This window comes from Candoia aspera, chromosome 2 (assembly GCF_035149785.1).
Source record: "Candoia aspera isolate rCanAsp1 chromosome 2, rCanAsp1.hap2, whole genome shotgun sequence".
In the NCBI taxonomy this organism is placed as follows: domain Eukaryota; kingdom Metazoa; phylum Chordata; class Lepidosauria; order Squamata; family Boidae; genus Candoia; species Candoia aspera.
Window position 1 is genome coordinate 134,670,166 of NC_086154.1, and position 21,150 is coordinate 134,691,315.

The 21,150-nt window shown below is 41.5% G+C and overlaps 1 protein-coding gene across 1 annotated transcript; it reads left to right on the plus strand.

Annotated features, from left to right (window-relative positions):
• Positions 1–600: 600 nt before the first annotated feature.
• LOC134490077 (keratin, type II cytoskeletal 7-like) lies at positions 601–19,569 on the plus strand. Its single transcript, XM_063292961.1, has 10 exons — positions 601–1,086; positions 3,594–3,805; positions 5,212–5,272; positions 7,849–7,944; positions 10,975–11,139; positions 11,542–11,667; positions 13,265–13,485; positions 14,085–14,113; positions 15,500–15,787; positions 19,370–19,569. The coding sequence occupies exons 1-10, from the start codon at positions 601–603 to the stop codon at positions 19,567–19,569; spliced, it is 1,884 nt and encodes a 627-aa protein (XP_063149031.1).
• Positions 19,570–21,150: the final 1,581 nt, after the last annotated feature.

Genomic DNA, 21,150 nt, shown 5'->3' on the forward strand with positions numbered 1-21,150 from the left:
TAAAATCAACATTTTTCAAATTATAAATAGGATTTCTACTTATTTTCCTCTATTTTCCTCTTCTTTCTTTCACTGGTGTGTATTGCCCTGTGAAAAGAGGACCTTGATATGGCCATATGTATTGATCACCTCAAGGTTTCTTGTTATGCGTGTTATTACTGTTATACCATAAATTATTTGATGTTAGTAAAACAGTAAGATCTTAACAGAAAAGAGCTAAGCTGGAATGTGGCAGAACATGCTTGCCCTCAGTTTTTTGACTGTGGTCAGTAAAGGGGGAAAAAAAACTTCCTTCACTTCTTTGTAGCCTGTAATCATGTGAGAGAAACCATTTCCAGATACCATGTGTTCCAAACAAAGCTTGCAAACAAAGCAATTCCTTTCTTAACAGTGTTTTCCTCTTTGCACTTTGAAAAGCATTTCTGTCCCTGAGGCAGGCCAAACCTGCAAATGATCCTAAATTAAAATGCTAAACCAATCAAGGCCAACTCCACAAGTGTATATAAGCGTTCACTTTGAGGCCTTGTGCTAGAGGGCTACACTCTCTGCCTTGCTTCTGTTGCACCTGTTCCCTTGGATCAACCATCCCAACCTGTCCCAATGACTTACCAGGTGTCGGCAGCAAGGAAGGCCTTCCTAAGGGGAATGGGGTTCAGCTCTGCCTCTGCTATTGGTGGACTAGGTGGACACAGAACCTATGTTGCCTCTGTGCGCCATCCAGGTAGCAGCGGACGGGGTGTCTGTGGCTTCAGCAGTCAAAGCCTTTCTAATCTGGGTGGAAGAGGAAGCGTTGCGTGTGGTGGTTATGGACTTGGATATCATGGTGGCTATGGCTATGCTTGTGCAAGTCATGGTAACCCAGCCTTTGGTGGCCCGGGGGGTCATTATGGTCCTAGATGTTATGACTCAGTTGGAAGTTGTGGGATTTCTGGTGGCAGGGGTGATGGCATCCATGGAGTCAGAATCAACGAGAAGCTTCTGAAGCCACTGCATGTGGGAGTTGATCCTCAAGAACATATTGTACGGAATCATGAAAGGGAAGAGATGAAAAGCCTCAACAACCAGTTTGCCTCCTTCATTGATAAGGTGAGGAAAACAGTTTCTCCTTAACTTGAAGTTCAGAAAGATGATATAAAGTCTCATGAGATACATTAACTGTTTTACCAGATATTGTTTGAGCTTTCAATACACACTATCTTACCTCTTAGTATACATTCTTTAAAAATGTCTCTGAGTTGCCAAGTTTTCCCCTAATGTCCATTTTTACTAGATTGTTTGGCCACCCCATTGACAGCAATATAGTTTAAGGAACGCACAATTAATGTGCTGATTGTTTTGTTATTTAAATCTGAGAGCAGTTCTAAAATGGAGAGATCCCTAGCAGAGGTTCCGTTGCTTCCTAAGTAGACTTGGCCTGCATTAGCTAGAGTAGAAAGTATGGTGCTGGGGTCTTCTTTCTCCTTTCACATTGCCTTACTTAAGAAGGCATTCAGTATGCCAGCTATAAGGCTGGAACGATTTCTTCTTCCATTGGAGCAAGTATCAGGAAGGGAGGGTGTAGAGTCCTGATGAGCGTCATCATCTGGGACACACACAAACCAAATGACTGTACCCTTTTTGACTTACACCGTTGCCAGCTTTTGGGAGCTGCTAATGGGAAAAGTCCACTACTATCCAACGATGTCCTCTGTGGGCTTCCATTTTTACCCTCTGGGGGAGATTGCAATATGAAACTGAAGCCTAAGTGTTTAATTTTCAAAGTTGGCAATTAATAGTATTGGCTCAGAAGTATTCAGTAAAGACCTATGTTGAAAGCCTAAGTGCTTCTTTTGAAATGTGAATCCGCTGCATAAACCTTGTGCCAACTCTTTATCAGTCTCCCATGTATTCAATCATTGGTCTGTTCATTCCAAGTTCTACGTCATCCTGCCATTTAAAATAATATTTTTTTAAAAAACCAGCCTTCAAACATCCATTTGCTTTGTGCCCAACTTTCCTTACCATGCAATTCTGTATGCGACTTTCCTATGTATGTATGTGTGCATATCTGCCATCTCTCTGAACATCCATCCATCCATCCATCCATACACACTTTCTCCAAATATATGCAGTTTTGTATGCATTTTTTGAGCCAGAAATACGGCAGACGTTAGCAGACTCTTGAGTTATATTTCTATTTGTGTAGCAAAGGATTTCATTTAGGCTGCTAAGCTAGAGGGAATATGATGATGGCTTTCTCTGGCATCTCTGCTTCCATCAAATGCTTTAGACTTTTAATTTGGCTTTGCATTCTTTCCTTTTCCCATTTGGAATTTTAATTTACTTTTATGGATGGCTCTTCCGAAAGGACTTGCCTTTTGGAAATGATTCATTGTTTTCAAATGAAACTACTTTTAGTGTTCTGTACAGTGATGCTGACTGGAAAAGCAAATCAAGAGCGCAGCATACATGCTCCTTTTGCATGCTCTGAATTATTATACTTTTTAATGACTGCAGATGCACATGCTGCATAATGCACTCTTGCCTAGTATGATAAATGCCAGATGTGTTGGATTCCAGCTCTCAGCCTAGCACACTGGCTAAGGACTACGAGAGATGTGATCCCATTTTTTATATTTATTTATATTTTATTTATATCTATTTATACCGCTGCCCATCTCACCAGTGCAGCTCTGGGAAGCTGAGGAGAATTAAAATACAACATAAATGCAATATATATATTTTAAAAAATATTGTCCCCAACCAACCAGTACAAAATGGCTCACAAAAATACCATTGATCAATAGTGTGGTCTCAATTACTCTCCCGGGCCCCATGCTTGGGAAAATTAATATGTAGGACACCAATAATGAGAAGGGACAGGGATTTTGACCCATCTACAAGCTTTTGTTAGACATATTACAGGCAGATGCATAGAGATTCAGGTTTTCTAGAGCTGTTCATGTGTGATTTACTTTTGCTAGCAAAAATATGTTTATAATGTGCATTGTTACATGCTATATGTGTTGACATGCATTTGCTGTAAATGTTTGTGTTAACCTGGAACACCATTGGACTGTACAGTTCAATACTAATAAAGGTTGTAACTCAGTTTGCTCAAAGAGACAGTGGCTCCAGCAGCAACCAAGCAAACCACTATGATGCCAAAGCGATGACACCTGAGTGATGACTATGTTATTCAGATGCCACCATTAGGTCTTTGCACCCCAAAGTTTGATGCAAGTCACAATATGTGTATGATGACATTGACCACACGTGTATCTAGGTCCCCATTTCCTTCTCTGCAGATACCCAATATGTCTCATTGTCTGTCCTGGAAATGCATATCCTAAAGCTCCAGAGCTTCAGAAGATTGGGCTCTGACCCCAGAGATCTCCAGAAGCTGTTATGAAATTGTAATGTGTATTGTAACAAAAGTAGGAAATCATTAAACACAGGCACATATAGATTGGCAAGGAATTATAACTATATTTACTTTTAATGAAATTTAAATAGAATGAAATCAGACCAAGGTAAATATTGGTTCAGAATGAAGTTTGCTCTTGAATTGTTATCTAATTCATGATATTGTTGCATTCTGGTTTATTTAATAGGTCCGAAATCTAGAGCTACAGAATAAAGTCCTTGAGACCAAATGGAAGCTTCTGCAAGAACAGGTCGTTCCAGCAAAGAGAAGCCTTGAACCTTATTATGAGAGCTTCATCAGCAACATGAAAAAGCAATTGGAGTGTTTATTAAGTAACCAAGAGCATCTAAAAAATGAAAATGCTGCCATTGAACATCTGCTGGAGGAATTCAAGTGCAAGTAATGTGATGATGATGATGATGATGATGATGGGGAGGAGGAGGAGGAGAGTGTGGGAAGAAGATATACTCTGGGTCTCACAGACTTTTAATGTTCTCAGCTGGGGGTACCCATTGGCACTTAACATGGGACTAGATAACTAGAGCTAGTTTGGTCTAGTGGTTAAGGCACCAGGCTAGAAACCAGGAGACTAAGAGTTCTAGTCCCTCCTTGGGCATGAAAGCCAGCTGGGTGACCTTGGGCCAGTTGCTCTCTCTCAGCCCAACTCACCTCACAGGGCCGTTGTTGTGGGGAAAACAGGGGGAAGGAGGAGTATTAGGTATGTTCGCTGCCTTGAGTTATTAAAAAAAAATAATAATAAAGGCAGGATAAAAATAAAATTAAAATTAAATAAATAACTAATTTTATTCAATATTTTTGAAGGATGTAGCAATTGTCTCAATTAAAAAGAGGAGACCAAGCTATGCAAGTTGAAATATAGGTTCTTTCAACTTTTGCTTTCATCTCTTGTGAGCTGGAAAGAGATAATATTTAAGAAATTTAAAAACAGAATTAAAGCAAGGTAGAGTTGATGTGATGTGATGTACATAATGTCTTGTAATGTATTCCTTTAAAAAAAAACACCCTTTGGAAATTCTGAATAAGCTCAAAATTATGTTTACCACAGTCGTCAGTTTTCAAGTATTGTCTTCTGCAACGCTTTCCTATTGTTTGATTATAAAGACTTTTAAACATGCTTCTTAGATTTATTTCTGTTCTCCAATCCAAAAGGAATTGCCTTTTAAAACTTTCCAGCACAATTTAGACAATGACTAAAATATCAGAAAATAGCTGTTGAGTTATGATCGGCCCTTACAAGCACCATAAATTCCTTCCAATTGTACCACAATGCAAAGGAAGCTGCACTTCAAATTTGAAGCAGCTTTAAATAAATGAATAAATAAATATTTGTTGCTCTCTCTGAAGAATTCCTTCAGAGTACTTCAAGAATACTCAATATTCAATACTCTTGAATATTCAAGAATACTTGAATATTCAATGGTTTTTCCATGTCTCTCCAAAACTTGTATAATGTTTTAGAAACATGGAAGCCAATCAAATAATCACAAGGAGGGATAAATTAACTGGCTAGTGAGCAATGTTCCATGGAATGGAATACTTTGGATCCTTTTACAAAAAATAATAGAGTAACAAATATATTATGCATTTCACTCATTAGCATAAAAAAGAAAATGGTAAGAAGCACAAGAAAACAAATCAGCAGGAGCATTCAAAATATGTAAATAGCCTAAACAATTTACTTCATATCATTTTATGGGAAAAGTAGCTTTTATCCTTTTTTGGCTTGCTATGACTCACAGTGATTGTTTTGAATTGCACAGAGCTCTTATTCCATGTTTCCACAGATATGAACAGGAATTCAAAAAACATACGGATGCAGAAAATGAATTTGTGCTGCTCAAGAAGGTAAGATTTCTGGATTCAGTGCCTTAAAAACATAAACTGAGCTAACTAAAATTCTACTGCTGATGAAGGATTTCCTTTATTTATTTGTTTACTTCTGTGAGCCCAAGGACCATACCCCTTCTCTATTGCTGTAAGGGATCACCTGCCATATTCCTCAATGAATGATTCTCAGGATGCCATTTTACCCATGATAGGTAGACCTCTTTTCTTCAGCAAGAAATGAAAAGCATCCTCTCGTTTTCTCCTCAGGGAAAATGCACGATGCGGACTGCTTTTGTCCTAAACTGTGCTGAAAGTAAATCTGCTAACGTTGTTACGCCCTTATATAAATGCATGGTGTATCTGTATCCAGAATACTGGGAACAGTATAATAAAGCTAGAACAAGTAGAGAGGAGGGAAATCAAAATGTCAGAAGACTGAAACACCTTCCATCTAAGAACAAGCTATATTATTTAGAAATCCTTAGCTTAGGAAAAAAGGCAACTGAGGAGAAGCATGATCAATGTGTGTAAAATCATCTGTGTAGACAAGGAGTTTTCTCCCTTTCTCAAAATTCTAGGACAGGGGACATCCAAAGAAGCTGACTGGGAGGAGATTTAAAATAGACAGAAGGAAGCTGTTCTTTACACAGCTCAGAATCTGCCTCTGGAATTTGTTACCACAAGACATGGCCATAGCCATTACCTTAGAAGGGTTTAAAAGAGGATTGGATAAATTCATGAAGGAGAGGTCTGTCAAGGGCTCTTGCTCTTAAAAGTGTCAATATTGCTTCCAGGTTGGGATTAATATGTCTCCAAATACCAATTGCAGAGGACTAAGGGTGGGAAGGGCATATGTATCCATCTCCTGCTTGTGAGGACACAGTAGCATCTGGTTGACTACTGTGAGAAGCAAAGCACTGGGCTAAGATGGCCCTTGGCCAGATCCAGCAGGGCAAAACTGCTTATGTGTTGGTCCATAAGTGGTTTTGCTTGGGCAATATCGTTGGTTGAGCCCAAAGATGCACAAGGGGCAACGTGTTTCTCTTTCCACCGCTTCCCATTGTCCCATCTCTCCTTGTCAAGAAAAAAGAGATTGTTACAGAAGTTTGAAAGTGGAGATGGGTCCCTGGCTGCTCAGTCTGTAAGAGTAAGAACAGACCTACCCTCTCCGTATTGCTAAGTGAAAGCATCTGAATCTTTACTGAAAGGAGAATATGTCTTGAGGCCATATGATTAGATATTATTTTATTTCTTCTACATTTTTACTTTTTAAAAAAACTCATACACTTTCTTCTAAGCAACATTCTTTATCAAATCAACTAGAAATTTTGGAGAGAGAGATGGCAATGACATGACTATATTTGAAATGTATAGTTTGCCACCTTGAAAGTCAAAGACATCCCAAGGTGTTTGGCATTATGGTCATTACTGTCATTATTTTTATTATTATTATTATTATTATTATTTATTAAAAATTATGTGCCACCCAATTCCCAGAGACTCTGGAAGGTTTACAAATAGTTTAAAACACTAAAAACAACAAAAGACAAAAATGAAGAGTAAAAATGGCAAGAATGACAAACCTACACAATCTAAAGAGGGCTTCACTCATCCTCGACAAAGGCCTGAGTGAAGGTCCTTCAAAACACCAGTAGGGTGGGAGCTGTTCAAATTTCAGGGGGATCCTCATTCCAGAGGGCAGGCACTGCTACAGAGAAGGCACTCTTCTGGGGTCCTGATAGACGGCATTGTTTAAATAAAGGAACCAGAGCATGCTAATTCTGCTAGATAGGATTGACCAGGCAGATACTTTGGGTGATAGGTGGTCCCTCAAGTAACCAGGACCTATGCCATGTAGGGCTTTATAGGTAATGGCCAGCAACTTGAATCACACCTGGAAGGAGGCAACCAGTGCAGCTCATGAAGCAGGGGTGTTACATGGGCATAGCAAGGCATGCCCACCACTGCTCATGCTGCTGCATTCTGGACCAATTGAAGCTTCTAGGTGGTCTTCAAGGGCAGAACCATGTACAGCACATAGCAGTAATCAAGCTGTGACCAAGGCATGAGTGACTGTCTGAAGGGCCCCCTGATCTTGGAAAGGGTGCAACTGGCACACCAGATGAAGCTGTACAAAAGCCTTCCTGGACACAGTTGCCACCTACTCATTGAGCAGGAGCTGTGAGTCCAGGAAGACACCCCCCAAATTGTGTGCCACTCTTAAATGGGGAAGGTAGTGTGAGATATTGTTCCTACTTTCCTTTTCTGTTTCATCAGACTTTCTTGCTACTTGTTTTCATAATTTCTGGCCTATTTTAAGCAATCTAAGTATTCACCAACTTCAGGACTGGTTTACCTTTCCCTTTGAGGCAGCAGCATCTCTGGGGATGTGAATCAAGGGCATTCAGTCAGGTCAAGACAGGCTAGATCCTTTGGGATACACAGCTGTGTCTTTAAGGGGAAGTGTTAGGCTGTACTTTTTTCCCTACACGCCAAGGATCTACCATCTTGCTCTGCCTAATGATAGGGTTGGCTGGCGATATTGAATATTTCCAAATTGAAAAATATTTAATTAACTGTTCTATCATCTTCAGGATGTAGACTCCATTTCTCTGAACAAGTCAGAACTGGAGGGGAAAGTAAATTTGCTGAGAGGAGAGTTGGAATTTCGCAGATGCATCTATGGAGAGGTAAGAACAAGCCTGGCATTATCTTAGATGTAATTGACTTGTAGATGAAAGAATAAGAACACATGCTCCTCTCCGAACAAGCTTACTTGCTAAGATGGATTTTGTATGTCACCTGCCACATGAGGACCAGGAAGGACAGAAATCCTTCCTACGGTGTTCCATAATTTTCTCAAGAAAAATATCTGGGTGAAAATTAGATTCATAAGCATTTTTTCATGTTCCAGTATTCATTATGATAAAGCAATGTCCACTGATGCATAGAAAATGGCAAGATACAAAGAAAAGAGAAGTGAAATAGGTATCTTTCAGAAGTGCCTCCAATTCTGTCAAAATGACTTTCCTACGAGCTGAACCAATGCTCCTGGAGTTGGGCTGAGATATCTCAGAAGATATTTCCCTAAGAAAAGATCTGAGCTTCTGCATGAGCCAATGTTCCTCTCAGTATTCTTCACCCTTTTGTTATGGTGGTAGCTACCATTTTTATTTCCAGCATGCCCCAAAACAACCCTGGCCTTGAGCAATATGGAGAAGGCAAAAGGGTGACCAGGCTGACACAAGATTGTCATCCCAGGGTGCAAGCCAGCTCTGGATTAACTATTATGTAAAATAAGCACATGCTTTGGGCACCAATTGAAGGGGACACAACAGAGATTTTCCCTTACAACAATGTTATTAAAAAATACAGAAAAAGTGTTGAAAATCTGCATTTTTTTCTATTGCCCTAGTTATAAATAAATATTGCAAATTACTGCTATTTTTTTTAAAAAATATATTTAATATAGTTATGGGGTCTGACCTGAGGGATGGCCTGGAAGAAAATTGTACTTTATTTTCTTGATTTACCTTTAGTGCCTGCTGAGACTTAATGCCTTGTCACTTAAGGGCCAAGGAGCACCATTGTTGGGCTCTGCTTAGGGCATCAGTTTATTTATTTATTTATTTATCAAATTTGTCACCGCCCATCTCCTCCGACCAGAGGGACTCTGGGTGGTTTACAACACAGAATAAATATACAATAAAAACTCAAATAAATACACGATAAAATTCCAATAAAATCCCATTAAAACCAAAACAATTTCTTAACTACCCCAGCTCATAAAATCCAGATGGCTATGATCTCTTCAACCATCATGTAGGAGGGGCACTTCAAGGCACCATCCAACCCCAAGTATGTCGATTCTCCTCCCTGCCCAAAGCCTGGTGGCAGAGCCAGGTCTTCAACTTCCTCCGGAAGGCTAAAAGCGATGGGGCTAATCTTACCTCCGGGGTCAAGATGTTCCAAATGGCGGGTGCTACTGCCGAGAAGGCCCGCCTCCTGGACCCCGCCAGATGGAATTCTCTTATTGACGGGGTCTGCAGCATGCCCTCTCTGCATGAGCCGGTGGGACAGGCTGATGATACGGGGAAGAGATGGTCCCTCAGGTAACCGGTCCCATGCCATGTAGGGCTTTAAGGGTGATAACCAATACCTTGAATTGGACCTGGAAGCAAACTGGTATCCAATGCAGCTCACGTAGCAAAGGTGTTATGTGCGCCCTCCTAGGGGCGCCAAAAATAGCCCGCGCGGCCACATTCTGGACCAGCTGAAGCTTCAGGATACTCTTCAAGGGTAGCCCCATGTACAGCGCATTGCAGTAGTCTATATGGGAGATAACAAGGGCATGAGTGACCATCTGAAGGGCTTCCTGATTCAGGAAAGGGCACAACTGGTGCACAACATGAAGCTGTGCAAAGGCCGTTCTGGCCACGGCTGCTACCTGCTCTTCCAGCAGGAGCTGTGAGTCCATGAGGACCCCCAGGTTATGCACCGGGTCTGTCTGGGGCAGTGCAACCCCATCCAGAACGAAAGATGACAAAGTCCCAGATACTGTCATGAGTAAGGATGGCGAGCAGGGGGCTCCTTTCCAGACTGTTAAGCGCATGCGTAGCACTGAGGAATTGGTGAGCCATTCCAAGAGGCACAGATTGGGACCGCCTTAACCTGCGGGGTTTATATGGCTGGGTTTTTCCCACGCTTGTTCAGTTTGTTAGGATTACTGTTATGTATTAGCAATAAAACATTAGAGAACAGTTCCCTGTCTCAGAGTGTTTCCTGGGAGTCAGGACAGATACGGAGGAACCCTTAACCCACAGCCACTCCATCTTACCAGGGTTCAGCCGAAGCTTGTTGTTCCCCATCCAGACCCCTACAGCCCCCAGGCACCGAGAGAGGGGAGTCACAGCATCACTTACCTCACCTGGGATGGAGATATACAGTTGAGTATCATTGGCATACTGATGATACCTCATCCCGTGGTGACAGATGATCTCGCCCAGCGGTTTCATGTAGATGTTAAATAGGAGAGGAGAGAAGACCGAGCCCTGCGGCACCCCACAAAGGAGAGGTCAAGGGTCGGATCTCTCCCCCCCATCACCACTGACTGGGACAGGCCCTGGAGGGAGGTGAACCAGCGCAAAACTACGCCGCCCACCCCCAACTCCCTGAGCAGACCCAAAAGGATACCATGGTCGATGGTATCGAAAGCCGCTGAGAGGTCAAGAAGAGCGAGGATGGATGCACTACCCCCATCCCGCTCCCGCCAGAGATCATCCATCAGTGCGACCAATGCCATTTCTGTCCCATATCCTGGCCTGAAACCTGACTGAAAGGGGTCTAGTTGGCCTTAATCTGGCCCTGGTGCAAGATGAGTGGGGAGGATTCCTACCTGCTTTCAAAAGGCTGGAGGAATGTACAGTATATAGAGCACCAGAGGTTTTATCAAGAAAATAATCAGTTGTATCAATGTTCTAAAAATCAATGTTCTAAAAAGAATCAAGAATCAATGTTCTAAAAAGGGTGCTTATTAAAAGATGAAGAACATGCTTCACTAAATCAGCAAACAGGATACTTTGACTATATTTCATTTAATGTAGCAGTTTTGGAGAAGCCTCTGCTGCAGCCCAGTCATATGTCATAGTTTGGTTTGGTTTTAAATTAACCATGGAGGTGTGAGAGTCTGGTTCAGCTATAGATTTTCCATGATCTTGCAGGAATTAGCACAGCTCAGTGGCAGAGTTTATGACACTAACATCCTCTTGCAAATGGACAACAGCCGAGACTTGGACATTGACGGCATCATCAAAAATGTTGAAGCATGGTATCAAAATGTTGCCCGGGGGAGCAAAGAAGAAGTTAATGCTTTTTATGAAAACCGAGTAAGTTATGGGGGCATGGGGGCATTGCATCTGTTTGGAAGATTGTGTGTCTTACCCACAGAACTCATGTCCTTTCCCTGGCATTCTTCAAAACATTTAGTTGGCATGTTTCAGAGGAACAATACTTAATTTATGAAATATTAATTTAGGCTTCTTTTTCTCTGTCCTACTATTTTTATCCACCTCACTTTTCTCTTGACCCCGTTCTCTTTGGCATGCATCTGACATCCCTCAGGTCAAAACAGGCCAAAAGCGGGTATCCCACCACCACTGAGAACCTTTGCTTGACATAACTTTTTGATTGTCCTCACAATCCAACAGTATTTTCTCAAGATGAAAATGGCACGTTTCATCTGGTGGCAATATTATTAACATGTTTCCTGTTTTTGTCTTGGATATCAGTTCCAAGAGCTTCAGCAGCAAAGAGGGAAATATTCTCAAACTCTGAAGAGCAACCAGCAAGAGATTGCAGATCTAACTCGTCTGGTTCATAAGTTGCAGTCTGAACATGATGTTATTAAAAAACAGGTAGGGGTGACTCTGGTGTGTTATTTCTCATTCAGGATCTGATGGTTTCAATATTCCTATTGTAATAAGGTATTTCTAGAAACATCATTTTGGATTGGGTCTAAACTTGTCATCACTTTTTGTGGACATTTCCATCAGTGTTGAATATGCTGTTCATCTTCAGCACTAAGAAAAGCATTGGCAGTTTGTTGAAATTGCTGTTTTTATTTTTTATTTTTATCTCAACTGCCCTCCATAACAATGGGTTGCGTGCTGACACTACAGCATCATGCATGACAAGGATATTTATATCTTCTCTTTCTGTCAGACAGAAGGCATTTTTTGAGTAAAATAATTTAAACAACAATAAATGCAAGCTTGGGCATCTGAAGGAAGGGGATTGACATCACACATATTACACATTTGCATCATAACATCACGATGCATCTGACCTGAACTACATAATTTGTGTCATTTGCATGTGATGGCATCATGACACACATGGTGTCATCATGGCTTCTCTCAAACTCCTATAAATATAAAATTTCTTCCTGCCCCCTCCAAGATATAAAGGTTGGTAGGTTCTGTTTTCCAGAGTTGTTCTTGAATGATTCCACTGTGGGAGAATAAGGCTCCTCCAATCAACTCAGGAGGATTATATATCCTGTTTGGTAGAGGACAGTCTCTATCTGAATACTATTTCAGGCCTCTTCTGTTTGAAGGGATTTTCAACTGAGGTCCAATTTAAAGATAAGAAACCAGGAGGAGGCAGGACAGAACAAGGCCCTTGAAGTTGTCCATCAATGGTCCCTACCTGAGCAACAGGTTTAGCAGGCATGGTGGTTGCCAAGTTAGTTTTCTTCTCCAAATAAATATGCATCTTATGAACTCCAACTACCTTTTATTATGTAGCAGTACTTTAGTTGTATTGTATTTTTATTGGAATTGTAGCCATTTATTTCTAAATTTGCCTTTAGACATAAGTGAGTATTTTATGCAAATCTGTCTGATCTTTTGCCCACTTTCTTTGGGACTTGTTTTCCATTTTCCTGGCAATGGATTATTGGCCAATATATTCCCCTGTTCCAAACATACATTAAGGACTGAAAAGTATCTAGAGAAGGTCTCACAAGAGGGGCCAAATTCTGTGTGTTGTTCATTTTTTACATCCTATTCCAAATTTCCTGTCTGTGTTAGTAGCTTCATTTTCTCTCTCTTCCTATCAGGTCTTCCTGGGGTGATCTTTTCCTTTTTCTGTTCCTTTCCCCCACTGCACCCATGGTTCATTTGTGCTTCATTTTTTAATGTTGATGATGCTTTTATTCCCCCCTTCAGACATTTTCAAACTAATATTAATTTCTGCTTAGCTCAGCTATTATTTCATTTTGATTGGATGCCTTTTCCCAGTTCTAGATTAAAGATACTCAAACGTCAAAATGCTATTCAGTTCTTAGCCTTGATGTTTTTGTTAGTGGCCCCTCTCTTCAAGTCCACAATCTGACATGTCAAAAAAAGTATTTCTTTCTCTTTATTTGCATTGTTACAAATGAGCATGCACCCCAGTGCCATTTTCCCATCAATCTATTCAGTACGGAATGTGCTAATTTGTTCTGAACAGGTTACTGCTCTCCAAACATCCATTTGTGAGGTTGAGGAGCATGGAGACTGTGCTCTTAAAGATGCCCGGGATAAGCATATTGATCTACAGACTGCTCTGCAGAAGGCGAAGGATGACTTAGCGAGGCTGCTAAGGGATTACCACGAGCTTCTGAACACCAAGCTCGCTCTTGACATTGAAATTGCTACCTACAACACATTGCTGGAGGGAGAGGAGAGCAGGTGATTCGGAATTATATTCAATATACCTCATACAGAATGTGAGCCATTGAAACCTCCTCCTGATTTTTTTCTCCTCCTTTTAACTCATGCAACTTTTTCAGCTGAGAAGGACCTTCGTATTTCCTGAGGCAGAAATTAGTTACTAAGTAAACCGTTGCCACAGGCCAAAGTCTGTCTGGAAGTCTCTCAGATATTTTTCTTTGTATTCCAAGAAATCTCTAAGCTAAAGTTAAAGTTGGCTTTCAGATAAAGTCTTTGGTTATAGTTAGGCATGCAAGATCATACATTTGTAATCATTCTCCCTGCCACCAGGAAAAGCTATTGTTTAAGGCAGAGTTTTCCTTTATCATGGGTGGTCACAAACCAACTGGTGGATATGCCAGGATTTAAGAATGTATATTTATGATTTTACAGGCATAAACCTGTTCCAATTGCTTTATAACTAAGAAGTCAAGCCCACCTCAAATAAAATGAAGAAAAATTGAGCAACTGGCAATTAATTACAAAAAGCCTTGGGCAAGACAAGGGTCTGGTGTTTCTGTCAGAAATAAGTAATAAGGCAATCTGATTGCAATAGCATCTTCTTTTCCTCCCCATAGGATACACTTAGGAAATCCTGTCTGTATAGGTAAGTAAAAAGCATGAAATTATGGGGGGCTGGGGTGATTAATATGTTTGGTCTTCTTTTTAGGGGGCTACAGTTATGCTGTAGTGCCAGTTTGAGTCAGTTTGGTGTACTGCCAGTTTGGTGCAGTGGTGAAGGCACCAGGCTAGAAATGGGGAGACCAGGAGTTCTAGTCCTGCCTGAGGCACCGAGCCAGCTGGGTGTCCCTGGGCCAGTCCCTCTTTCTCAGCCCTAGGAGGCAGGCAAGGGCAAGCCACTTCTGAAAAGCCTTGCCAAGAAAACTGCAGGGACTTGTCCAGGCAGTCGCCAGGAATCAAAAACTGACTCAGAGGCACAAAACAACAACACTTACAGAGGGAAAATCAAGATTAGGGTCTGAACTGGCCCATGTTTGTCTATTGGCATGTGTACAACTTTTCCTCCAGGTTCCAGTGTTTGTGTTCATACCTAAATCTACCATCCACTCTGCATCTTTTTACTTACTTACTTATTTATTATTATCCCCTGTCTAGCTATCACTTAAGGTGGCTCATGACAGTAAAAATAGAAAAGTTAAACCCAAATAGCATTTATACAATTAAAATCCTGATTTTAAAAAAAGAAACACCAAAAACATAAAACAAACTCAACCGTTAAAGACCTGGCAGGCAATAGGCATTTTTACCAACTTCCTAAATATTGTTTTTCTAGCTAGTATAACCAAATGATTGTCTAGAACTTCTCAGATCTTCTCATTTTTCATAATCACTTAGTTTATTCCCATTTTTGTGAGGATTTTCTCCAGCAGGCAAACTTTTCCTATAGCAAAGCAATATTTATTAGTTGACTTTGGAAGGAGAATTAAAACTGATTCCCATATCACTTTCATTACACATTCCTGCCAAGATGGATGTCTAATGAATGGTTATGCCAAAATGGTATGTGCATATAGCTGTATGTGAGAAAGTGAGTTAAGCAATTTTTCACCCATTGGCAGAATTACAGCAACTAGTTTGACAGTTCTTGAACTAGCTTTTTGATTGAATTGGGTTAAAGTGGGAACCATTCAGGGGGTATCACGTACGGGTCAAAAAATCAAGATGGTGTTGTGACCATGCAGTTGAAGCTCTGCCCATTTTGTATGTGTGTCAATGTCATGTACATGTACAAAAGAGGAGGGGCTTTGTGAGGTTGCAACGGCCATCTTGACTTTTTGATTCCCCCTGCAGATAATGCAGGAACCTTCTATGCATTTAGTTTAATCTCTCCCTCTCTTTCACTGTTTTATTTTATATGAATGCATAAAGTATTTAAGCAATAGTATTGCAAAGATGATGTGAGAATTAGGTTTCCATAGATCTCTGGATCTGTCCTCATCACACAGGCTGAATTTTCTACTTTTTCTTGCAGACGTGATCAAACCTTCTGGGATAGAGAACACAGCTGGATTCCCAGTTTCAAGTGGATATGGTCCTGTAGCTGAAGGATATGGTGGAGGATATGACATGGGATTTGGTAGAGGATATGGAACGGGAAGCCAGGGGAGATGCAATAGGAACTATAGCTCCAGAAGTGTTGGATTTGATTCAAGGACTATGGGCAGCAATACAGCTACAAGAAATGCATCTGCAGATGCCGAGTTCTACCCAGGAAGAGGGTGTAGCTGTGGGAATGAGTCCTGTTCTGCTGGTAATCCAAGTATGTCTACAGGCATAGGCAGATCCTCAGCAGGAGAAGAGGCTGGTAGAGGTACAGGTCATGGCCCAGGCACAGGGTTCGGCTCAAGAACTGCATATGGATCAGTGTGCAGTGCAGGAAGGGGACATGGGTCTGGGACTACAGTAGGAAATTGCCCAGGTGGAGGCTACCCCTGTGGAGGTTATGAACCACCAGGGGTCACTCCTTCTGGGGATGGAGGATGGGGCTCAAGGGCTGTAGGTGCTTCAGATGTAGGATATGCTGACAATAGAGGTGGAGGTGTTCCATCTACAGGAGTCCCAATGGGGAGTGCAGCTGAAGGGTCTAGAAATGTTGGGAGGCCAAGCTCTGTAGGACCAGGTGTCTCAGGTGGTGTGTGTTACTCTGGACCAGCAGGAAGTCCTGCAGGAGTATGTTACACTGGACCAGTACAAACTCCTGCAGGGGTATTTTACACTGGACCAACAGGAACTCCTGCAGGAGTGTGCTACGCTGCCGCTATAAATCTTTTTTAAAGAGCTTGGGACAGACTCATTTTTAAACCATCAGTAATCTACTATAAAGTCGGTCACAGACCCTGACAGCACAACAGGAATGCAGAAGCTTCTCCTAAACCCTTTGGAACAATGTCCATGACTAGTGACCCATTCTGCATTTGTATTTTAGTGAATCTGTCTGTTTCTTTAAGCAGGGTATTTGCCACAGAATCATATATGTTTCTTCTACCATGCCAACCTTTTTTCCAGGTATTTCTGGCACTGGCTTTTTCTTACACATACTCTTACTAACATTTTATACTAATATTTTATTCAGAAATTTATCTTAACTGGAAAACAAATGCATTGTTTTTAGGAGAAGGGCTACACTATTTTTTTAAAATTATTTAAACAGTAATTGACTTTTCCCCCAAAATTCATTTTATTGTCATTGCTATAGCTAAGGCAAGCATATGTTTAACGCTCCAAAGTCTTTATTCCCTTCCTATGCTTAGATTTCATTGCCATCCCTCTTCAACTGGTAGTGGTGATTGTGTGAGTCTGTTTAGTAAGTGGAGTGTGCTAGCATAAGAAGAAAGCAAAATGCTACAAGGAGAACCTAATCCCAGAAATTGGGATTCACAAAATCGACAACCACTCATATTTCTGACAGATTAGGGCTGCAAAATAGGACAATGTGTGCACTCTACAATTATTGGCAAAGAAGGGCTGTAATGGTGAAAACCAGATACAGAGATGTAGGAGATCAATAGACATAATGATGAAGGGCAGAAAGAAAAGGACTTGAACCAGGAAGAAAATTTCACCTTTTTGACTGTCCAAGATACTAGCTCTCTTCTCCCTTCATATCCATAGTAAAGACTTCTCCATGCCTGGTCATAAAGAGAATGTCACTCCCCGTCACCTTCATGGATCTTCTTTAAAAACATTTGAAAATCAGAGGAAGTGGATTTCTGAGCGCATCATATCTTCCTGGGCATGATAACAACAACATAGTTGTTGAGATTCCCTAGCATTATAACAGCAGTCAACCATAAATTGTGGTTTTTGTCTCCGAAATCTGATCTTTACACGTAATCCATAGAATTAGTACAGCTCCTTTGAAAGAACAAAAATCCATTCCCAGATTTTTTTTTAATCACTGTTTAAAATTCACTGGATTGTAGAAGTTCTTTTTCATGAGGTTGGAGTTCTCAAATCTTCTGTTTTCTACACTTGAAGTGTTTGGGGATGGTGGCTATTTCACTGTAATGCATAACCTTTTTATAGTATTATGTTAGGGATTGCATGTTGTCAAAAGGCTTGCATTGTTGCTGTTCTCTACAGTGAATGAATAAACAATAAAACTCTTTCCAGTTACATTTATCCATGATGCCTTATTTATTTATTTGATTAATTTATTCTACCACTCATGGTGGTTTACAATACAGCCCACAAGCAACCATAAGCAGTTAAAATGTCATTGGTAAATAGAAATAGAAATAAAAGATGACCAAGTACTAATCAGACTTCAAAAATACAAAACAATTATAATAATGAGAAATAGAGAAAAATAAAATAGTAACAAAAGCAGATACAAAACAGTTAACTAAAGTAAATTTAAATAAAGATGGCAAGAACCAACTGTTTAATCAAATGATGTATGGAAGTACAGTATTCAATCCTGAATAGCTTCCAGAGCATTAGAAGGGATGAAGCAAGCCTTAAATTCTAAGGGGAAGGTATAATGTCAGACTGGAGCATTTTGTTGTTCTCCCTCAATTATACTGCTATAATGAATGAAGCTTGGGATAGCCAGGAATAGATTTTGAGAAAAACATCCTTGATTACTTCTACCTCTTAGGTGTCTACTGATTTATCTAAAGAAGCTGAATAAACTCACTTAACAATTGGCTCCATAAAATGATAAGCTATGATTATTGTTTTGGCTAAGAGAGACAAGATAATCAAAATCCCCTTTTTAAAAATTATAATAATTATAAAAGAAAATCAGATCCATCAGCACTAGAGACTGAAAAGGACTAATCTAAAGTCAAATCTGTATAAACTTCAGTATGTAGAATGAGAAATTCCAGGCACCTTCCAACTTGTCTATCTTCTATAAAGGAAAAAATGGAAAATATACTGTATGTAATTATTTTTTTTCCTTATGGATCTGTAGATCAAGCTGGAAATATTTTTAAAGCATGTACTATACAGGGATCCATAAGCATCTGGGAGAAGCAATGTACTATACAGGGATCCATAAGCATCTGGGAGAAGCAATGATGATGTCAAAATGATGCATCATGACATCACTGTGAAAATAACGTAAGTTACATATGGTTCAGGTGTGTAATTCTCATCATTTGGGCAAGGATGTTATGACACCACCACCCCACTTCTCCTGTGGTCACCCATGCAGAGGTTACTGAAGGAGACTTAACCACCTAGATATTGGGTGACATGTACATTTCCTTCTCTTTCTACTTTCTTTGATATAAGTGGAGGGCTTCATGGCTGATATTTGGGAGGCTGAGCTGGCTGCAGCATCATTTCTACTGTAATTCCTCAAAGCAGTTAAGAGTCCATTATGATTTCTGAATGGAGACAGATGTCAGATTCCCTGATCAAAGGTTTCACAGAAACCCTTATCAGGGCATCTCCCATCATGTCATTCTCTAAGGTTGCTGGATGGGAGCAGGGTGTGAAGTTGGAGTGTAAAGGGGTGTTTTGGCTGTGGAGCACATCAAGGACGCGGGGTTGAGATATGGCAGGAATACCATCTGGATGGGAGGGGGAGTGACACGCTTCGTGGGAAAGGGGACTAGCTAAGGGAATGTAGTTTAAATTAGGTTTTGGTGGGAATTCTTTATTCGCAGCTTGCCTTCTGTACCGTTCATTACGCTTCATTAAAGCAGTTCAAAGAAATCCAGTTTCTTGACTGTGTGTGTGTGAATGCTTGAATGAGCAGGTTCTGACATTAAGCTGCGAATCCATAATTTGAAAACTCTTCCTGAAAAAGCAATCAGCTGAGAGTTGACGAACCATGCCTAAACACATGGAAAATCCTGGGCGAAGCAGCCATCGCCTCTGCCGTCATCAGAGAGAACTGTGCTGTATGCCAAGGTGGCAGAAGAAAAAATTGAGACAAAGGAGAGTTCAGGGAGCGGGGACAGCGAGTGTGAGGTGGAAGCCCGGCTCAACCAGACAGAGTTGGAAAGTGCCCTCCACTCCCTAAATTTTGTGACAGAACCCCAGACGCCGAGCGTTATTATTGAAGAACCACAGGTGGCGACTTCCTAGGTTGGAGCCAGGGAAGAAGAGGCAAGACCTCCTCTACCTGTGGATGCACAAATAATAGTGCGAAGCCCGGGGTTGCATGGAACCATTCCAGATCCTACTGGAACTCCCCAAGACGTCTGCAATCTGGAAGCTAGGATGTCTGCCATGGAAGTGGTCTTGCAGCAGCTATTGAGAACTCTGGAGACCATGGCATACACTTTGGCAGAAATCTCGACAGCTGTCGAGAGCAGAGTCACCAGTTAGGCAAGGGAGATGGCGTACCCTAACCCCAACCAGGGATTTCGAATCTCCAGTGAGACACAGGCGGAATGGAGGTCACCCAGGGAGCCAAGGAGATGGGGGAAAAGCGCTAGCCAGCAGGGCAACCCAGGGCGCAGCCCCAAAGGATATACAGGTAAAGTTTGATGGCAACCCACATCAGCTGGCATTTTTCCTGACCACAGTTTCCATATACATGAGAGAGTATGGTTCCTGTTTCCCCATGGAGTTCAAGAAAGTTAGCCAAGTGGGTGCCAGGCTCAGAGGGCCAGCTGCTGAGTGGTTTGTGCAGTTGCACGATGCAAGTGCCCCAGAACTGGGTAGCTTGTGGGAGTTCATGAAAGCCCTGAGAGACCGCTTCGAGGACCCACTGGATAAGATGAGAACAAAAACCGGCATCCAACAGCTTAGGCAAGGGGGGGGGGTGAACTGTGGTGGAGTATGCCACGGAGTTCAAAGCCCTTCCTGGAAAAGTTATGGACTGGTCTGAAACCACTAAGATTGACTACTTTAAGGGGGGATTACAGCCAGAAATTTCTTAGATGGGCACTCTGCTGTGGAGACCCCCCCCCCACTCTGAAAGATTGGATCTGCCTGGCAGGTGAGGTAGAGAATACCCAGTACCAATTCCTCCGGCAGCTTCGAGCTCAAGCAATGGGAAAAAATACAGTGGCACCAAGTCAATTTCCTTTTGCCCAGCAAAGACCTTTCTGTGAGAGGGATGATCAGAAAGACAAAATCGGAAAGAAAAGCACCTGTTTCAAGTGTGGGAAGGACACACACAGAGCAGCCGAATGCCCAGAAGCCGTAAAAGGAGCAACTAAACCAACTAAAACCCCACTGCCCAGATGCAAGGCAGCAGCTGCAAGTGCGCTGGCTCGAAAAGAACCCAAAATGGAAGCTCAACTGTACTCTGGAGAAGACTCCGAACAAGAAGTTCTGGAGCCAGCGGGAAACGAGTTTCACCTGTTCTGAATTGCGCCCTCAAGCAGGTGGTGACTCCAGGGTGCAACACACCTACTTCTGACATTGATGACAAAGAAGACCCTTTGGTGAGTGATGATTGCCCCACCTTACTGGTGAAAGTAGAGTTAAAAAACTTAAGAACCAAGCACAAAGCCATTTTGATGGCAATGTTAGACTCTGGGTGCACCAAATGTTTAATACACCCTGCCCTCCTTGACACCCTGAGTCTAAAAACCAAGAGACTAAAAAATCCTATTATTTTCACGCAGATGGATGGCTCAGTTGCCCACAGGGGTCCCATGGAATTCAGGACAGAGACTTTAGCCACGTGGCTAGGGGGGCATAAGGAAACCTTGC

Bases quoted from the DNA above. Each gene is read 5' to 3' on its own strand.
- LOC134490077 (XM_063292961.1), top strand. From the start codon at position 601: ATGACTTACCAGGTGTCGGCAGCAAGGAAGGCCTTCCTAAGGGGAATG. The intron at 11,140-11,541 runs GTAAGTTATGGG...CTTGGATATCAG, and splicing joins ATGCTTTTTATGAAAACCGA to TTCCAAGAGCTTCAGCAGCA. The intron at 15,788-19,369 runs GTATGTCTACAG...TGCCGTCATCAG, and splicing joins CTGTTCTGCTGGTAATCCAA to AGAGAACTGTGCTGTATGCC.